The 18034-nt window shown below is 48.2% G+C and overlaps 1 protein-coding gene across 2 annotated transcripts in view; it reads left to right on the top strand.

Moving 5' to 3' along the window:
• The window catches only part of LOC109917182 (inositol-tetrakisphosphate 1-kinase-like), a 35498-nt gene that overhangs the window by 9482 nt on the left and 7982 nt on the right, over positions 1-18034 (top strand). The window contains exons 5-8 of one of the 2 annotated variants that reach the window (XM_048618163.1): positions 3400-3440; positions 6677-6842; positions 10480-10547; positions 14429-14591. In XM_048618163.1, coding sequence (XP_048474120.1) covers positions 3400-3440; positions 6677-6842; positions 10480-10547; positions 14429-14591 — 438 coding nt within the window. Of the gene's footprint in view, positions 1-3399; positions 3441-6676; positions 6843-10479; positions 10548-14428; positions 14597-18034 lie in introns of those variants that run through there. The other variant, XM_048618164.1, reaches the window with a different exon arrangement.

Here is an 18034-nt window from a genome sequence, read left to right as displayed (position 1 = left end):
CTCTGTCTGTGTCTCTATCTCTGTCTGTGTCTCTATCTCTGTCTGTGTCTCTATCTCTGTCTGTGTCTCTATCTCTGTCTGTGTCTCTATCTCTGTCTGTGTCCCTATCTCAATCTCTCTCTTTCTCTGTCTCTGTCTCTTTCTCTCTGTCTCCATATGTGTTGCACTCTCAGTTTTTACATGGTGGTGCGAGCAGGAGAATGCAGTTTGTAAGTGGGATGTTTGTATCGGTGTGTGGCATACTCCAAGCCCCTATCTGAGCTCACGAATAACACATTGCAACTTGCGTTCTCCGGGCTAGATTGCTGATGGAAAAGGTAGAAAGAAATGAACAGGGAAAACGCTGGAAAAGCGCACCTGAAGGAGGCTTCATAAACTCCTGCTTGGCAAATTGTGTTCCTGAGTAAACCACACTCCCAGCTTGTTCTCATTTCAAGCCAGCAATGCTCCAATTAGACTCAGTGACAACGATGAGCGTTTGGGGTGGGGGCAATGCAAGGATTTTTTATCCCAATTGCTGCCCTTATATTGTGGTTGGGGGGGTGGGGGGGCACTCGTGTGAATCGGGGTCAGAGGACAGAGGTCAAAGGCCACCCATGGACTGTATCCCAACATCCTCCTCTTGGCTGGGCTGTGGAGCAGCGTCAACCAATCATTAAAGGCCACTGAAGTAGATTTTGTTTTTTCTATTCGTAAACCGAGGCCTAGTTTTTTTTTGGTCTCCTGTGGGACATGGGTCTCGCTGGCTGGGCCCAGCAATTTATTGCCCTGTCCCTTGTTGCCCCCTTGAGAAGGTGGGGGTGAGCTGCCTCCTTAAACCTCCACAGTCCATGTGCTGTTGGTTGACCCACAATGCCCTTAGGGAGGGAATTCTGGGTTTTTGACCCAGCGCCTGTGAAGGAACAGCGATATATTTCCAAGTCAGGACGGTACGTGGCTCAAAGGGGATCTCACAGCGGGTGGTATTCCCATGTATCTGCTGCCCTTGTCCTTCTAGATGGAAGTGGTCATGGGTTTGGAAGGTGCTGCCTGAGGATCTTTGGTGAATTTCTGCAGCGCATCTTGCAGATGGTACACACTGCTGCGACTGAGCGTCGGTGGTGGAGGGAGTGGATACTTGTGGATGTGGTGGAAGACCTATGCTTTTTCACTCTCTCTCTCTCTTCTCTGTCTCTTTCTCATTTCTTTCTCTCTTTCTTTCTTTCTTTCTCTTTCTCTCTCTCTCCATCTCTCTCTTTCCCCATCTTTCTCTGTCTGAGATGAACATTCTTCATTGTCCTGAGGGAGTGCTGCACTGTCAGAGACGCCATCTCCCCACCTGAGAGTTTTATCTGCCCTCTCGGGTAGACATAAAGCATTCTGAAATAACTCCACAGAGACCGGTCTCCCGTTACCAAGTCACCTTAATTTACACCTGGAGAGTCCTTGACAGTGACCCAGCTTCCCCCACCCCGCTCTTCTGAGAGCCAGCTGTCAGAGTGAACAAAACCTCTGAGCCTCCTGTTTATGTTTGTCAGCCAGGGCTCCCTGATCAGACCAGGTTAACAGCCCCATTCAGGGAACTCATATTCTATGAGGCTGACCTCATTACAATCACCACAAATCCCACAGTCACTGACCACCCGTTTGAATGAATCAATGTGTGTTTTACAGTGAAGTACAACAAAATACGGTGAATATCTTTCATTTGTCGCCATAATCCGGCACCATTTTGATAGTTTTAAGAATTAGAGAAAAATAAAAAGATGTAGTTTAAATTGAAGCCCATCTACGTATGAGTTCTGAGGCGGTTCACACCAACATCTGAGACTATCACTACGGTTGATGTTGCCCAGTGCTTTCCTGTTACCACTTCGCCATCGCCAGAGCTGGACCCAGCCAAGGATGGAGTCACCAATCATTGAGTGTCATCTCATACCACTGGGCCTACCTCGCTAACATCGCCTCAGGACCCGTTGTCCCCTCGCTCTGGGCTCGTTCTCACCTCCCCCACCCCCACCCTCCCCCCCTGCGCCGGGCTTGCTCTCCCCCCCCCCCCCCCCAGCTCCGCGCCAGGCCCGCCCCCCCCCCCCGTGGGGATGAGTCAAATTTATATTTTGTCTCAAGAGAGTCATAAAACTGATGGAATTAACCTGTCCTGAGAGCATTGGAGGCTGGAGTTTTGAGTATCCTTGAGGCAAAGTTTGACGGCTCCTTCACCAACATGGACATCGACGAGGTATAGACAGGAAAGTAGAGTTGAAGCCTGAGGGAGGGACCGTAACACTCGGGGTCCAGCACTCGCTGATCACCGGCTCCCTATCAAGTCTGGAGCTGTTCTGGTTTGACTTGTGTCTCAAACATGGACATTTCCCATGGTCCTGGCACCAGTATTGACCCATCGACCAATATTCCCTCAAAAATTTGTCACTTTGCAGTTTATGGGAGCTTGCTGTGCACAGTTTGGCAGCTGAGTTTCCTACATTGATGCCACTGAGCGTACTTCAGAAGAAACGACTCCATTGGCTACAGACCGCTTTGGGATGTGTTGGGGATTGAGTAGGAAGGGGCTGGAACATTTGTCCATTTACTTCCTCCCTCCTCAGTATCCAAGGGCCCCAAACATACCTTCCAGGTGAAGCAGCACTTTACCTGCACTTCAAACAATCTAGTCAACTGCTCACAATGTGGCCTCCTCTACATTGGGGAAATGAAACGTAGACTGGGTGACAGCTTCGCAGAACATCTATGTTCTTCCCATTAGAAATGACCCTGAGCTTTCGGTTGAACACACCACCGTGTTCCCTGGCCAGCATCCCTGTCTCAGGCTTGCTGCAGTTCTCCAGCGTAGCTCAGCGCAAGCTGGAAGAACAGCACCTCATCTTCCGCCTGGGGACCCTGCAGCCTTCTGGACTCAATATCAAGTTCAATAACTTTAGGGTTTGAGCTCTCCCATGTCCTTACCCCAACCCCCACACACCAGACCTTGTTGTTACATATTCTTCTATTACACTCGACCCATTGTTAGCCACTAACAGTTCCCATTAATAGCTGTTTATTCTCCTAGCCTAATCATAATTCTTTCCTTTGTCTATCCATCTGTTCTCTCTTTGGGCTCTGTCCCCACCTATTGTTTACTCCTTACCCCCTCCCCCCACCCTATCTTCTGCATATAAACCAATATTTTCCTGGCTACCATCAGTTCTGAGGAAGAGTCACCGGACCCGAAACGTTAACTCTCATTTCTGTCCACAGATGCTGCCAGACCTGCTGAGCTTTTCCAGCAATTTCTGTCTTTGCTGCTGTAAAACACTATCTCCGTCATCTCGGTGTGAGGTCACAACATTCTGAGTCCTCGTGACAGGAAGATCAGTTTTATTCCAATTGGATTTAATTTTTGTTTTGAATATCTTTTTACAGTTTGCAAAACCAGAGTTGCGCAGGGATCCAGCTCTCACGATGTGAGTAACACTAAATATCGTGTTTATTTGATGCACCGAGCTCTTGGGGAATTAGTCAAGGAGCAGGCAGTGGTCACTGGGTTAGAAACCCAGGCCAATGCTGTGGGGCCATGGGTTCAGATCCCACCACAAGAGTTCAATTAATAAATCTCAGTGATGGTGGCCGTGAAACTGTCATTGATTTTTGGATAAACCCTTCTGCTTTATTGATGCCCTTTAGGGAGGGAAATCTGCCATCCTTACCTGGTCTGGCCTACACGTGACTCCAGGCCCACAGCAATGTAGTTGACACTTAACTGCCCTGGTTAGATGTGCAGTTCAAGGGGCAATTAGGGATAGGTAACAAATGCCAATGATGCCCACATCATTGAGTGCTTTTGGCACCTTATCAACGATAGTTAAGCTTGTGATTTAAGCGTTAAATCCAATAATATCTACCTCCGCCGGTGACTGAGGACATCCAGGGACAAATCAAGCCGTTACACAGCATTGATGAAGGCCATTCACTCCATTGCCTCTGTACTAGCCCTTTGAAAGAGCTTTCTTTCTTGTCCCACACCAGCTACTTTTTCTCTTTTCTTTTCCTCCTCATTTATTTGAAATATTTCTCCGATTTCCTTTTGAAAATCCCTTTGGGATCTGATTTCAGGCAATGCGTTCCAGTTAACACCAGCTTCTCCTCATCTGTGCCACACCCTCCCCCACTCTCCCCAACTCCCAGCCATTTTTGTCAAATAGCCTCAATGTCTGACAATTTCTCAGTGTTTCTGTTGAATCTACACTCAACCTACTCTGGTTTGGAGAATGGTCGCATTTTCCTGACCCACTCCTCCCTGCTATGCAGCAGGATAACATTCTATAACATCTCCCAGGCCCCTGCTTTCCTTTCTAAAATGGAATACCAAGGATTTCATAGAATCCCTACATTTGGTCTTAGAGTCATACAGCATGGAAACAGACCCTTCGGTCCAACCAGTCCATGCCGAGCACAATCCCAAACTAAACTAGTCCCACCTGCCTGCATTTGGCCCATATCCCTCCGAACCTGTCCTATTCATGTACTTGTCCAAATGCCTTTTAAATGTTATAATTGTACCTGCGTCTGCCACTTCCTCTGGAAGTTCATTCCACACATGAACCAACTTCTGTGTGAAAGAAATTTTCCCCTCATATCATTTTTAAATCTCCTTCCTCTCCCCTTAAAAATGTGCCCCCAGTCTTTAAATTCCCCCATCCTAGGGGATTAACACTATCGATAACCCTCGTTATTTTTTAAACTTCTATAAGGTCACCTTTCAACCTCCTATGCTCCAGTGAAAAAAGGTCCCAGCCTATCCAGAAATAGTAGGAACTGCCGATGCTGGAGAATCTGAGATAACAAGGCGTAGAGCTAGATGAACACAGCAGGCGAAGCAGCATCAGAGGAGCAGGAAGGCTGACGTTTCGGGTCTGGACCCTTCTTCAGAAATGTTCTCTGAAGAATGGTCCAGACCCGAAACATCAGCTTTCCTGCTCTTCTGATGCTGCCTGGCCTGCTTTGTTCATCTAGCTCTACGCCTTGTTATCCCAGCCTATCCAGCCTTTCTTTACAACTCAAACCCTCTGTACCCGGCAACATCCTGGTAAAGGTTTTCTAAGCCTTCTCTAGCTTGATAATATCCTTCCTATAACTGGGAGACTGGAACTGGACACAATATTCCATAAGAGGCTTCACCACTGCCCTGTTCACAACATGACTTCCCAATCTGCACATCTTTGGACTGTCGGAAGAAACCGGAGCACCCGGAGGAAACCCGCACAGACACGGGGAGAATGTGCAAACTCCACACAGACAGTTGCCTGAGGGTGGGATCGAACCCGGATTCCTGGCCCCGTGAGGCAGCAGTGCTAACCACTGAGCCGCTCCAATTTGAGACAGCCCTCTCTCCGAGGCTCAGAGCCGAAAGGGAAAATGTGCGCCACTCTGAAAATAATGACTGAACCTGTCTGGGCCTTACCCTCCGCCAGGCTCCTGACCCACTTGGCACCGGGGTAGGTTGCCCAGTGCTAAATGCACTCAAGCTCCCGGACTTACAAAGCAGTAGCCAAAGGAGGGAAAGGCATGGGGATGTTGGCATCGTTGACTATTTGTTGCCCTGTCCCTAACTGCCCCTTGAGGAGGTGGTGTCGAGCTGCCTTCTCAAAACGCTGCAGTCACATACACCTGTGAATCAGGGACAGTTTGAGGCCATTCGGCCTCTTGAACCTGCTCCGCCATTTGACAAGGTCACACCTGGACTGATTGCGATCTCAACTCCACCTTTTCTGCCTGACCCCTCCCCCTACCGATAACCTTTGACCCCATTGTTAGTCGACAATCTATCCAACTCTGCCCTTGACATTATTCACTGAACCTGTCTCAGGAACCTCAGAAAAGAAAACTCAACTCCATCTTCAATTGGGAAACCCCCCACCCCGACCTCATTCTGAAATGCTTGAATGGTGGAGCAGGCTTGAAGGGCGCACCTTCACTTCGGAGGGTCCCACATTCATTAAGCTCATAGTTACCTGGAAACCATTAAGAAGAGTAGACTAAATGTTAGAATTAGAATCCCTACAGCGTGGAAACAGGCCCTTCGGCCCAACAAGTCCACACCGAACCTCAGAGCATCCCACCCAGATCCATCCCCCTACGACCCACCTAATATACACCCTCTACCTCCCTGAACACTACGGGCAATTTAGCATGGCCAATCCGCCTAACCTGCACATCTTTGGACTGTGGGAGGAAACCGGAGCACCCGGAGAAAACCCACGCAGACACAGGGAGAACGTGCAAATTCCACACAGACAATTGCCCGAGGGTGGAATCGAACCCGGGTCCCTGGCACTGTGAGACAGCAGTGCTAACCACTGAGCCACCAATCCTGAGGGGAGTGCTGCAAATTGGATATTAAACCTGGACCATGTTTCCCGTCTGGCTGGATCTAAAGGATCCCCTGCCCACAATGTGCGAGAGGTTTCCTTCACACCTTGAGCCTGAGTGAGCAATTTGAGAGAGAAAACCAAAGCAGGGCACCTGGTCACTGTGATTGTGCTGTTTGTGGGATCTTACTGTGCGCAAGCGTTGCTAGTGAGTGACCAAACAGAAAGGGCTATGTTGAATGTGGCATGTTGGGAGGTCAGGTGTGGCCCTTCAGAAATGTGAGTCGGCCCTTTTATTTTTTTTTACTTTTGCCCTTTCCTTCTCTTCACAGATGGCTCTCATCTTCAATGAGGATGGCCTGAGGGATGTGACCCCACCCTGTGTCTTGCAAAGCTTTATCAACCACAATGCCGTCCTCTACAAAATCTTCGTCGTTGGCCAATCGTATTTTGTCGCGAAGAGACCCTCATTGAAGAACTTTGCAGTTGGCCAATCGGGTGAGTGCCTTTCTGGGGTTTGGTGATGTCTGCACAGAATTGTCCTGATGTCGATGGAGGCCATTTGGCCCGCTGCAGCTGTACCAGGTGTATAATCTAACTCCTGCCTTCTCCCCATATCCCTGCAAGTCACTATAGTCCCACTGGATCATCGGGCCTTTCTCTCATTGGAGAGAGACAACTGGTTTGAACCGAGGGTCACCATGTCTCAGACGAGGGGAATGGTTGAGAAGGAGAGTCATTCGTGGCAAACCTCAGCTGGTTGTAGGAATTGAGCCCCGTGCTGTTAGCATCAATGCATGACAAACCAGCCATCCAGCCAACGGAGCTAGCCATCCCTTATCCAAATAACCACCCAATCTCCTCTTGAATGTAAATAGCTCCACAGAGACCGGTATCCCATCTCCCTTTATTTACACATGGAGAGCCCTTGATCCGGCCAGCTCCCTCGGAGCCAGCTCTGAGTGAACACCACCCCGACACTCTGTCAGCCAGGGCTCCCTGATTGGACCAGATTAACCGCCCCAGTCTGGGGGAGCTCACATTCTGTGAGGTCCACATGGCTGACCTCATTACCTTCGCCACCAAATGGCCTCTGCCTCAAATCTGCCTCCTCCGCATTTCCAGGCAGTGAATTCCAGGCCCTGACTGCTTTCTGGGTGAGAGAATGTGTTTTTTTTTCCCATGCCACCCCTGCTTCACTGGCACTTCACCTTTAAAAACCTTGTTGACGTTTTCCCGTGAGGTTTCAATACTCTTTTTCATGGGATGTGTGTTCAGCCTCGCACTTATCGCCCATCCCTAATTGCCCCTTGAGAAGGTGGTGGTGAGCTGCCTTGTTGAGCCGCTGCAGAGGGACACTCTCAGGGCTGTTGTTTGTCACTGTTCCAACGGTAAGGAACACCAATCTGAAGGGTGAGATGGGAACTGGGGCTCAGGGTTAAGCCAGTTGTGGATTGTGAAGGGCTGAAGATGTCTGCGTAGACTCAAGGTGGTTTGCTAGAGATGCTAGGCAGGCAATTGAAGAAAGTCTCTTGTCTTCAACAATATGTAGTTTATTGCATGATAGCAACTACCAGTTACACTGTTGCGATGAACATCGATTTTCTGAAGTGAGAGTTATGGTCGGAATGTCAGTGCTGAGCTCTACATTTCTAGCCTGGAATTCCAGGCCCAGCTCCTTCGGACATATGGAGCAGAGCTGAAATCAACTCAGCTCCCCCATAGGATGGGAGAGTTTTGGGAGGCTGGTGGGGAGCGTGGATTAGTCAAACTACATCCTGTTTTTGCTGCAACCACCTGCCATGATGTGAGACCTAATTAGTCTGGTAGCACAGCCAGGGACTGTGACAGCTGCTGTGAGAGGAAGGGAAATGCAGGATTAGAGCGCCAGGTGGGTTTAGGGTGCCAGGTGGGTTGGGCACCAGATAGGTTTGGTGCCAACCGGGCAGAGTGCCAGGTGGGCTGGGTCCCAAGTCTTTCAGAGTGCCAGGTGGGGTCAAGCGAGTTTAAAATGCCAGGTGGTTTCAGGGTGCCAGGTGGGTAAGGGAACCAGAGTGGAGCATGTGTATATGTTGGGGATTTGGGGGGTGGGTCAGAGCCCTCTGGGTGTGGAGGAGGTGTGGAATGATGTTGCTTTGGTGGGATCCAGTAGTAGGTGGTAGGATAGTAGTTATTCGGGACTGTAAGGTGTACCGGAGGTGTTGTTGAGTTTGATGTTTGGAAGGTTAGTTTAATAATTACCCAGGAGTTAGACTCAACATGGGTGACACGGTGGCACAGTGGTTAGCACTGCTGCCTCGCAGCGCCAGGGATCTGGGTTCGATTCCAGCCTCGGGCGACTGTCTGTGTGGAGTTTGCACATTCTCCCTGTGTCTGCGTGGGTTTTCTCCGGGTGCTCCGGTTTCCTCCCACCGTCCAAAGATGTGCAGGTTAGGCGGATTGGCCATGCTAAATTGCCCGTAGTGTTCAGGGAGGTAGAGGGTGTATATTAGGTGGGTCGTAGGGGGATGGATCTGGGTGGGATGCTCTGAGGTTCGGTGTGGACTTGTTGGGCCGAAGGGCCTGTTTCCACACTGTAGGGATTCTAATTCTAACATTTAGTCTACTCTTCTTAATGGTTTCCAGGTAACTATGAGCTTAATGAATGCGGGACCCTCCGAAGTGAAGGTGCGTCCAGATGAATGGGGAGTTCTTCAGTTTCCCAGACACGGGTGTCTGCCACACCCGGGATTCCTCAGAGTCCGGATGCACACCTCCAGTTTGTGCTGCTCCAAAGACACTCTGGCCACTGTAATATCTGCTGCCTGGTTACAGAGACAGCATGGAGATGATAACTTCCTCTTCGAGATCCTGAGCCATTCTCTCTGACATCATCGTAGTGGGTGATGCTTAAGGCACTCCTCACTCTCTACCCCATTCAGACACTTACCCCCTTATAGAATAGTGGGCTCCATCCATTTGGCTACAGGACGCACCCAACAGAGTAGCCACTAACTTCAGGGAAGGCAATAGCCTAGTGGTATTATTGCTGGACTGTTAATCTGGAGACTAAGATAACATTCTAGGTCGAATCCCACTATGGCAGATGGTGGAATTTGAATTCAATAAATATCTGGAATTAATAATCTAATGATGACCATGAATCCATTGTTGATTGTCAGGAAAAACCCATCTGGCTCACTAATGGCTTTTAGGGAAGGAAACTGCCATCCTTATCTGGTCTGGCCTACATGTGACTCCAGACCCACAGCAATGTGGTTGACTCTAAACTGCCCTCTGGGCAATTAGGGATGGGCAATAAATACTGCCTAGCCAGCAATGCCCTCATCCCAAAAAGGGAACATCTTGGCTATCATTGCACATTGGTGTTACTCTCACAATTGGCACTTGGTCTTGCAGAGATGCTCAGTGTTCAGAGAGGAACTTTTCCTGGGCTTGTGTAAGTTATCTGTACTCTGTTACTGAAAAGAAAGCTGCTAACACAAACTTGTCTACAATCTACACTCAGGAATTGGCTCCCTGCTTTCCCTCTGCCTCTCGACATCTCTCCCTCCTTTGAAGACGCACCCCAAAACCGACACCCAACTTCCGAGTACCATGAGCAGTGACCTTGTAGAAGTTTATAAAATCATGAGGGGCATGGATAGGGTGAATACCTAAGGTCTTTTCCCCAGGGTAGGAGAGTCCAAAACTAGAGGCCATAGGTTTAAGGTGAGAGGGGAAAGATTTAAAAGGGACTTAAGGGGCAACTTTTTCATGCAGAGGGTGGTGCCTGTGTGGAATGAGCTGCCAGAGGAAGTGGTGAAGGCTGGTACAATTACAACATTTAAAAGGCATCTGGATGGGTACATGGATAGGAAGGGTTTAGAGGGATATGGGCCAAATGTTGGCAAGTGGGACTAGATTAATTTAGGATATCTGGTCGGCAGGGATGAGTTGGACCGAAGGGTCTGTTTCCATGCTGTACAGCTCTATGACCTGTCCCAACATCCACTTCAGTGGCTCAGCTGCTTCTCTGAAGCACCTTGGGACATTACAGGGCTAAATAAATGCAAACTATTGTTAGAAGCGACATTTGTGAAGGAGGAGAGAGTGTGTGCTGGAGTTTGATTGGGTTCTGTCCTTGTGTTTTCAGAGCAGAAGACTATATTCTTCAACAGTCATGAAGTCTCGAAGCCAGAATCCTGCTCACATTTAACAGAGGTAAGCCCTCTTGCAGACTTTGTTTCCAAATGCCTCCATGACTTCACCATACCCCCAATTCATCTCTCTCTAATCAGCTCCTCTAGCCTGCAGTTTCACTGCGTCTCTCCAAGTCTGGCTGATTTAGTATCCCCTGATCCCCAAGCTCTGAAATGCCCTCCCCTAAATCACCATGACCAAACCTTGTCCTATTTCCCACCCCAAGAGGCTCCTATTCTGGCCAACCTGAAAGATTCAGCTGAGTTCCTAGAATCCTTACAGTGTGGAAGAAGGCCATTCGGCCTAACGGGTCCACACCGACCCTCCAAAGAGCAAACTTGCCACCCCCACCCCCATCCATCATTCCCAGCCCTGTAACCCTGTAATCCCCATGGCTAACCCACCCAGCCTGCATGTCCCTGCACCCTATGGGGTAATTTAGCACAGCCAATCCACCCTAACCTGTACATCTTTGGACTGTGGGAGGAAACCAGAGCACCCTGAGGAAACCCACGCAGACACAGGAAGAATGTGCAAACTCCACACAGACAGTCGCCCGAGGGTGGAATCGAACCTGGGTCCCTGGTGCTGTGAGGCAGCAGTGCTAACCACTGAGCCGCCATGCCGTCCTGGTGTCAGGTTCCTGTTAAATTTTATTGTTTTTTTTTAAAATTCATTGATGAGATGAGGGTATTGCTTGTTAGGACCAGCATTTATTGCCTGTCCCTAATTGCCAGGAGGGCAGTTAAGAGTCACCCACATTGCTGTGGGTCTGGAGTCACATGTAGGCCCAGGCCAGGTAAGGATGGCAGTTTCCTTCCCTAAAGGAACATTAGCAAACCAGATGGATTTTTCTGACCAACCACCAACAATGGATTCATGATCATCGTTAGACTCTTAATTCCAGATTTTTAAAAGTTAATTGAGTTCAAATTCCACCATCTGCCATGGCAGGATTTAAACTGGGGTCCCCAGAACTCTACCTGGGTCTCTGGATTAACGGTCCAGTGATAATACCTCTAGGCCATGGCCTCCCCTTTTGTTCTCTATGCTTGCAGGCGCTATATAAATTCAGGCTGAGGCTGTTGCCCATCTGGTTCACTGATGTCCTTTTAAGGAAGGAAATCTGCCATCCTTACACAGACTGGTCTATATGTTACTCCAGGATGTTCCTTACTTCTGTCACTCGGTGGGATTGTTCAATCAGGAAGCTTGGACAGGAATGTGGTTTCCTGCACCCAGTTTCCCTCAGCCTTTCCATCTAAGCATTGGCCTTAAGTGGCTTTTTCAGGGGGTGGCTGACACCGGAGACCTTCATTGGTGGGGATGCTGGTAGCGTACTGGACTCTGGGCTAGAACCCCAGCGGAGTTTTACCCTGGGGACAGGAGTTCGAACCCCACAGCATGCTTGTGGAATTTAAATTCGACGAATAAATTGGGAACCAGTCTCAGCAATGACCACCTTTGAACTGCCATAAAAACCACATCCTTTCCTTTTAGGGAAATAAATCTGCTGTCCTTTAGCCAGTCTGGCCTCTACGTGACTCCAGACCCATGGCTGTTCTCAACTGTATCCATCCCTAACAGCATCAGTTTGGGAGGGATGGTGGTGCAGAAGGTATCATTGCAGGGTTAGTAATCCCGAGAACCCAGGATAATGTTCTGGGAAGGTGGTTCAAATTCCACCAATGGAGTTTAAAATCAATCAATAAAATTGATTAACTTAGGGGAGGCAACGGCCTAGTGGTGTTATCACTGGACTGTTAATCCAGAGACCCAGGAAATGTTCTCAGGCCTTGGCTCTGAATCCGCCCATCGTGGAATTTGAACTCGCTAAAAATGTGGAATTAAGTGTCTAATAATGACCATGAGTCAAGTGTTGGAAAAACCCATCTGGTTCACTGATGTCCTTTTAAGGAAGGAAATCTGCCATCCTTACACAGACTGGTCTATACGTTACTCCAGACCCACGGCAGTGTGATTGTCCCTGCCTATCTTCTGAAATGGTCGACAAAAACGCACAGTTTAAGGGGCAGTTGGGGACCGACAATAAACTTTGGCCTTGTCAGGGGCACCAACATCCCATGAAAGAAATTTACTGCTTTCTAAGATAATTGACAAAGGAATGAGAAGAGACTTGAGATTGTGTACGTGAGATCTGGTCACCACACTACCAGAAGGATGTGGGTGCTTTGGAGAGGGTACAGAAAAGGTTTACCAGGATGATGCCTGGTATGGGGGATTATAGCTATGAAGAAAGGTTGGATAGACTGGGTTTGTTTTCACTGGAATGCAGGAAGTTGAGGGGAGACCTGAGACAGAAGTTTGTAAGATTATAAATGGCATGGATAGAGTGAAAAGTATGAGGCTTTTTCCCAGGGTGGAGGGGTCAGTTACTAGGGGACACAGGTTCAAGGTGTGAAGGTGGGGGGAAGTTTAAAAGAGATATGTGAGGCACATTTTTCACACAAAGGGTGGTGAGTGCCTGGAACGCGCTGCCAGAATAGGAAGCAGACACAATAGCAGCATTCAGGAAGCACCAGGACGAATACGTGAATAGGAAGGGAATAGAGGGATACCAATCCTGTAAGTGAATGCAGTTTTAGTATGGAAGGGCAAAATGTGTCGTCACTGGGTTGGAGGGCCGAAGGGCCTGTTCCTGTGCTGTTTTGTTCTTTGAGATTTGTTTGAACTGCTCTGCATTTAGATATTGGGTTAGCTATGGTGACCACTGGAGGTTAGAGTCCAGTTCTGAGCAGCACACACTTAGGAAGGCTATGAAGGAATTAGATAGAGTGATGTGAAGGTTCACAAGAGGGTTAGAGCTATAGGGAGGGTCTGAATAGCCTGGGGCTATTTTCCCTGGAGCGTTGGAGGCTGAGGGGTAACCTTATAGAAGTTTCTAAAATCATGAGGGGCATGGATAGGGTGAATACCCAAGGTCTTTTCCCCAGGTTGGCGGAGTCCAAAACTGGAGGCCATAGGTTTAGGGTGAGAGGGGAAAGATTTAAAAGGGACCTCAGGGGCAACTTTTCCACACAGAGGGTGGTGCGTGTATGGAACGAGCTGCCAGAGGACGTGGTGGAGGCTGGTACAATTACAACATTTAAAAGGCAACTGGGTGGGTATATGAATTGGAAGTGTTTAGAGGGATGGGGCCTAATGCTGGCAAATGGGACTAGATTAATTTGGGATATCTGGTCAGCATGGACGAGTTGGATTGAAGGGTCTGTTTCCATGCTGCATGACTCTATGACCTGGTTCTAGAGGTTAGGGACTTTAGTAGTGTGGATAGATTGGAGAAATTGGGACTGGTCTGCTTGAGGAAGCGAGGCCAAGAGGAGATTTTGAAAGATGTTCAAAAATTATAAGTCTGGACACAGTTTTGTTAAAATTTGATCATGGGCTACTTTTATTTCCCATTCCTAGAGTCATGCTGATTGCTGAGGGTCTGGAGTCACATGTAGGCCAGATCGGGTAAGGATGGCAGATTTCCCTCCCTAAAGGACATTAGTGAACCAGATGGGATTTTTAAAGCTATCAACATGGTCACTTTCAATTTCAGATTTTCACTGAGTTTAAATTTCACCACCTGCTGTGGCGGGATTCAAACCCACGTTTCCAAAATATTATCCTGATTCTCTGGATGACTAACCCAGTGATATTTACCACTGCTATCCCTTCAGAGATGGGTTAAGGAGCAGAGATAAAGATACAGAAACGAGAGGGAGTGTAACCCAGAGAGGGAGATGGGAGTGAGAGAGTGTAAGTGTGGAACCGGGATAAGGAGGGTGAGTGGGAAGTGAGGGATTGGAGGCGAGACTTGGATGAGAGGGAAGTGCGTGGGGAGATGTGTTGGAGCAGCTGCTCAGTCTCTGCTTTGTTCTGTTCCGTTGGCACAGAGAGAGGAAGGGGATAGCCTTCCCAGTGGACCCTCTGACAAAATCATCCAATTCATTAGCCGTGGCATACAGGCTGCTCTGGGAATGTCGCTGTTTGGGGTGGATGTGATCGTCGATAATAAAACTGGCAAACTCGCACTGATCGACATCAACGCTTTCCCAGGTTAGTGGGAATCAGCATCCTGCTGTGTCTAGTTTCTTTTCTCATCTATGGCCTAGTATTGAATTCTGTTTGGTAACACTCCCGTGAAACTCTTTGGGATCTCTCTGTACATTAAAGGTGCTTTGTATTCATTCATGGGGACATGAATGGGTTTTTCCTGACAATCGACAATGGATTCTTAGTTTCAGATATTTTCCTTCATGAAGTTCAAATTCTACCATCTGCGCATGGTGGGATTCGAACGCAGGTCCCCAGGACATGACCTGGGTCTCTGGATTAATATTCCAGTGATAATACCACTAGGCCATCACCTCCATTTATAAATGTATGTTGTTTTATTTTCTCCTCACTAATCAGAGCTGAATGATTTGAATATATACATTCCATTTGTATAGCACCTTTCACAACTTCAGGGTTTTACAACCGACGAAATTTCTTTTTTAAGTTTGGTCCCTGCTGTAATGTCGGAAGCATACCAGCTGACAGTGCACAGCAAGCTCCCATAGACAGCAGTGCAATAACCGGTTGCAATGATAGTTAAATGCTGGCCCAAGACAGAACTCTCCCACTCCTCTTTGAAATAGTGGTCATAGGTTCATTTACGGAGAGAGCAAACATGGCCTGGCTTTAATATCACAGCTAAAGTACAGCACCTCTGACAGTGCGGCGCTCCCTCGGCGCCGACCCTGCGACAGTGCGGCGCTCCCTCGGCGCCGACCCTGCGACAGTGCGGCGCTCCCTCGGCGCCGACCCTCGGACAGTGCGGCGCTCCCTCGGCGCCGACCCTCCCTTAACTGCCCTCAGCTCCCTCATTACTCCACTGGGACCCTCGATGATAATGTGCTGAAAACTGGCATGGGGACCTAAACTGTTTACCTTCTCCCTCAGGCCCCCTGCTTCCACCCTGTAAATTTAAATGTTAAATTGAGGCCTATCCTTGTTCTCAGCTGAATCTGTGGAAGGCTTAGGGCCCTGTCCCAAACAAGAGCAGAGAAAGACCCTCGTTTTGTCCGCAGCCAGCGTTTACCCTTCAAAATTGGAGTTGGCCAGCCTCTGCTTGCTTCTGGAATGTTGCTGTGCGGGTTTGATCGCCAAGTATGGATCTGTGCTCCGAGTATCGCAAATCATTAATTGTTCGTGGAACACATCGGGACATCCTGTGATGTTAATTAATTAATCTTGTTCCGAGTTAAGGTGTGCTGCTATTTGTATGAGGTAACCCGTGACTGTAACATTAATGCCAATACTTCAATGATGCTATAAGTCCCAGTTTCTCAGATTGCAAACACTCAGGAACTGAAACTACATCCTACGCTCATTAGCTAAAGTCAAAGGTCTTCCGTACTGATTGGTGCCAGAGTCCAGCTGGATGAGTTGTCGTTTCCTGTAACTGGTCTTCCTTTTCTTTTTAAAAAAAAAAGTAATAAATTACTCATTCCTAGGACATGGGTGTTGCTGGCTGGGCCAGCATTTCTTGCCCCCATCCCTAATTGCCTCTGGAGAAGGTGGTAGTGAACTGCCTTCCTGAGCCATCCCATTGTGTAGAAGCACCCCCAGTGTTGTCAGGGAGGGTGTGGCTCAGTGAGCCTGAACGAAACTGCCCAATGATAGATGCCCTACAGTGTGGGGAGCTGGCTGTTTGAATCCACACCAACCTTCTGAAGAGCGTCCCACCCACACTGCCCCTCCTGTAACCCTGCATTTCCCATGGCCAATCCACCCTAACCTGCACGTCTTTGGACTGTGGGATGAAACCGGAGCACCCGGAGGGAAACCCACGCAGTCACGGGGAGAATGTGCAAACCCCACACAGACAGTTGCCCAAGGGTGGAATCGATCCCAGGTCCCTGGCGCTGTGAGGCAGCAGTGCTAACCACTGAGCCACCGTGCTGCCCCTTTGGGATTTTGTTGGAGACGGTGGTGGTGCTTGGCACAAGTCTCCTGTACAAAATGCTTTGGAAATCAATCCCTTCTATCCCACAAGTTATCACAATTGATTTGCGAAGATAGTTAATATGCCAGACTCTGACCACTAGCTAAGACAAAAAGTAACTTAACACCAGGCTTCACTGATTAACAACATAAAACATATTTGTCATTGGGAAGTCAGGTTGAGGTTGTACAGGACATTGATGAGGCCTCTTATGGAATACTGTGTCCAGTGCTGGTCGCCCAGTTATAGGAAGGATATTTTTAAACTGGAGAGGGTTCAGAAGAAATTTACCAGGATGTTGCCGAGTATGGAAGGTTTGAGTTATAAAGAAAGGCTGGATAGACTGGGACTTTTTTCATTGGAGCGTAGGAGGTTGCGAGGTGACCTTATAGTAGTTTATAAAAAATGAGGGATATAGACAGAGTTAATGGTAGGTGTCCTTTCCTTAGGATGGGAGATTTCAAGACGAGGGGGCACATTTTTAAGGTGAGAGGAGGGAGATTTTAAAAAAGACATGAGGGGCAAAATTTTTACACAGAGGGTTGTTCGTGTGTGGAATGAACTTCCTGAGGAAGTGGTGGATGTGGGTACAATTACAATGTTTAAAAGGCATTTCGATACGTGCATGAATAGGAAAGGTTTGGAGGGATATGGGCCGGGAACAGGTAAAGGGACTAGTTTAGTTTGGGATTATGTTTGGCATGGATTGGTTGGATCGAAGGGTCTGTTTCCATGCTGTGTGACTCTATGACTGTCTAAATAAGCCGCAAAAATAACTAATTAACTACAACTAATGTAAACTTGAATCATATCCCCTTTCAATCCAAATGTACGCACGTTCATTCACAAATAGAACAGACAAAACCGGCAGCGCTGCAGAAATAACGTGGGTCTAAGATCCAGGCGAAAAGGCACCAAATTCTATGGATCAGGTGTGCAACCAACACGGTTGCAATGAGGTGACATTCTCTTTAACTATTCCTAGCGATGATATCCTCAATTTCAATGGCCAGTCAGTTGGACATAAATTCATAGATTCATCCAGTGCAGAAAAGGCCCTTCAGCCCATCGAGTCTGCACCAACATAACTACCACTAAAGCTGCGCTAATCCCAATTTCCTGCACCTGTCCTATATCCTTGAATGTTATGATATTTGAAGTACCCATCCAAATATTTTTTAAAGGCTGGAAGGTTTGCAGTCTCCACTACCTTCCCAGGGCGTGCATTCCAGATTCCCACCACCCACTGAGTAAAAACTTTTTTCCCCCCAAATCCCCCCTGAATCTCCTGCCCCTTTACCCTAAAAACTATGCCCTTTCGTGATTGACCTCTCAACCAAGGGGAACAGCTGCTCTGTTTACCCTGTCCGTACCCTTCATAATTTTTATACGTGGAGTCACAGAGATGTACAGCAATGAAACAGACCCTTCGGTCCAATTCATCCATGCTGACCAGATATCCTAAAATTAATCTCTCGCCACCTCTTCCTCCTCCTCTCTCCCCTCCCTC

The sequence above is a fragment of the Rhincodon typus genome, chromosome 39 (assembly GCF_021869965.1).
Source record: "Rhincodon typus isolate 14 chromosome 39, sRhiTyp1.1, whole genome shotgun sequence".
In the NCBI taxonomy this organism is placed as follows: domain Eukaryota; kingdom Metazoa; phylum Chordata; class Chondrichthyes; order Orectolobiformes; family Rhincodontidae; genus Rhincodon; species Rhincodon typus.
Note: the sequence above shows the minus strand (reverse complement) of the source record. Positions and strands in the feature narration are given on the sequence as shown.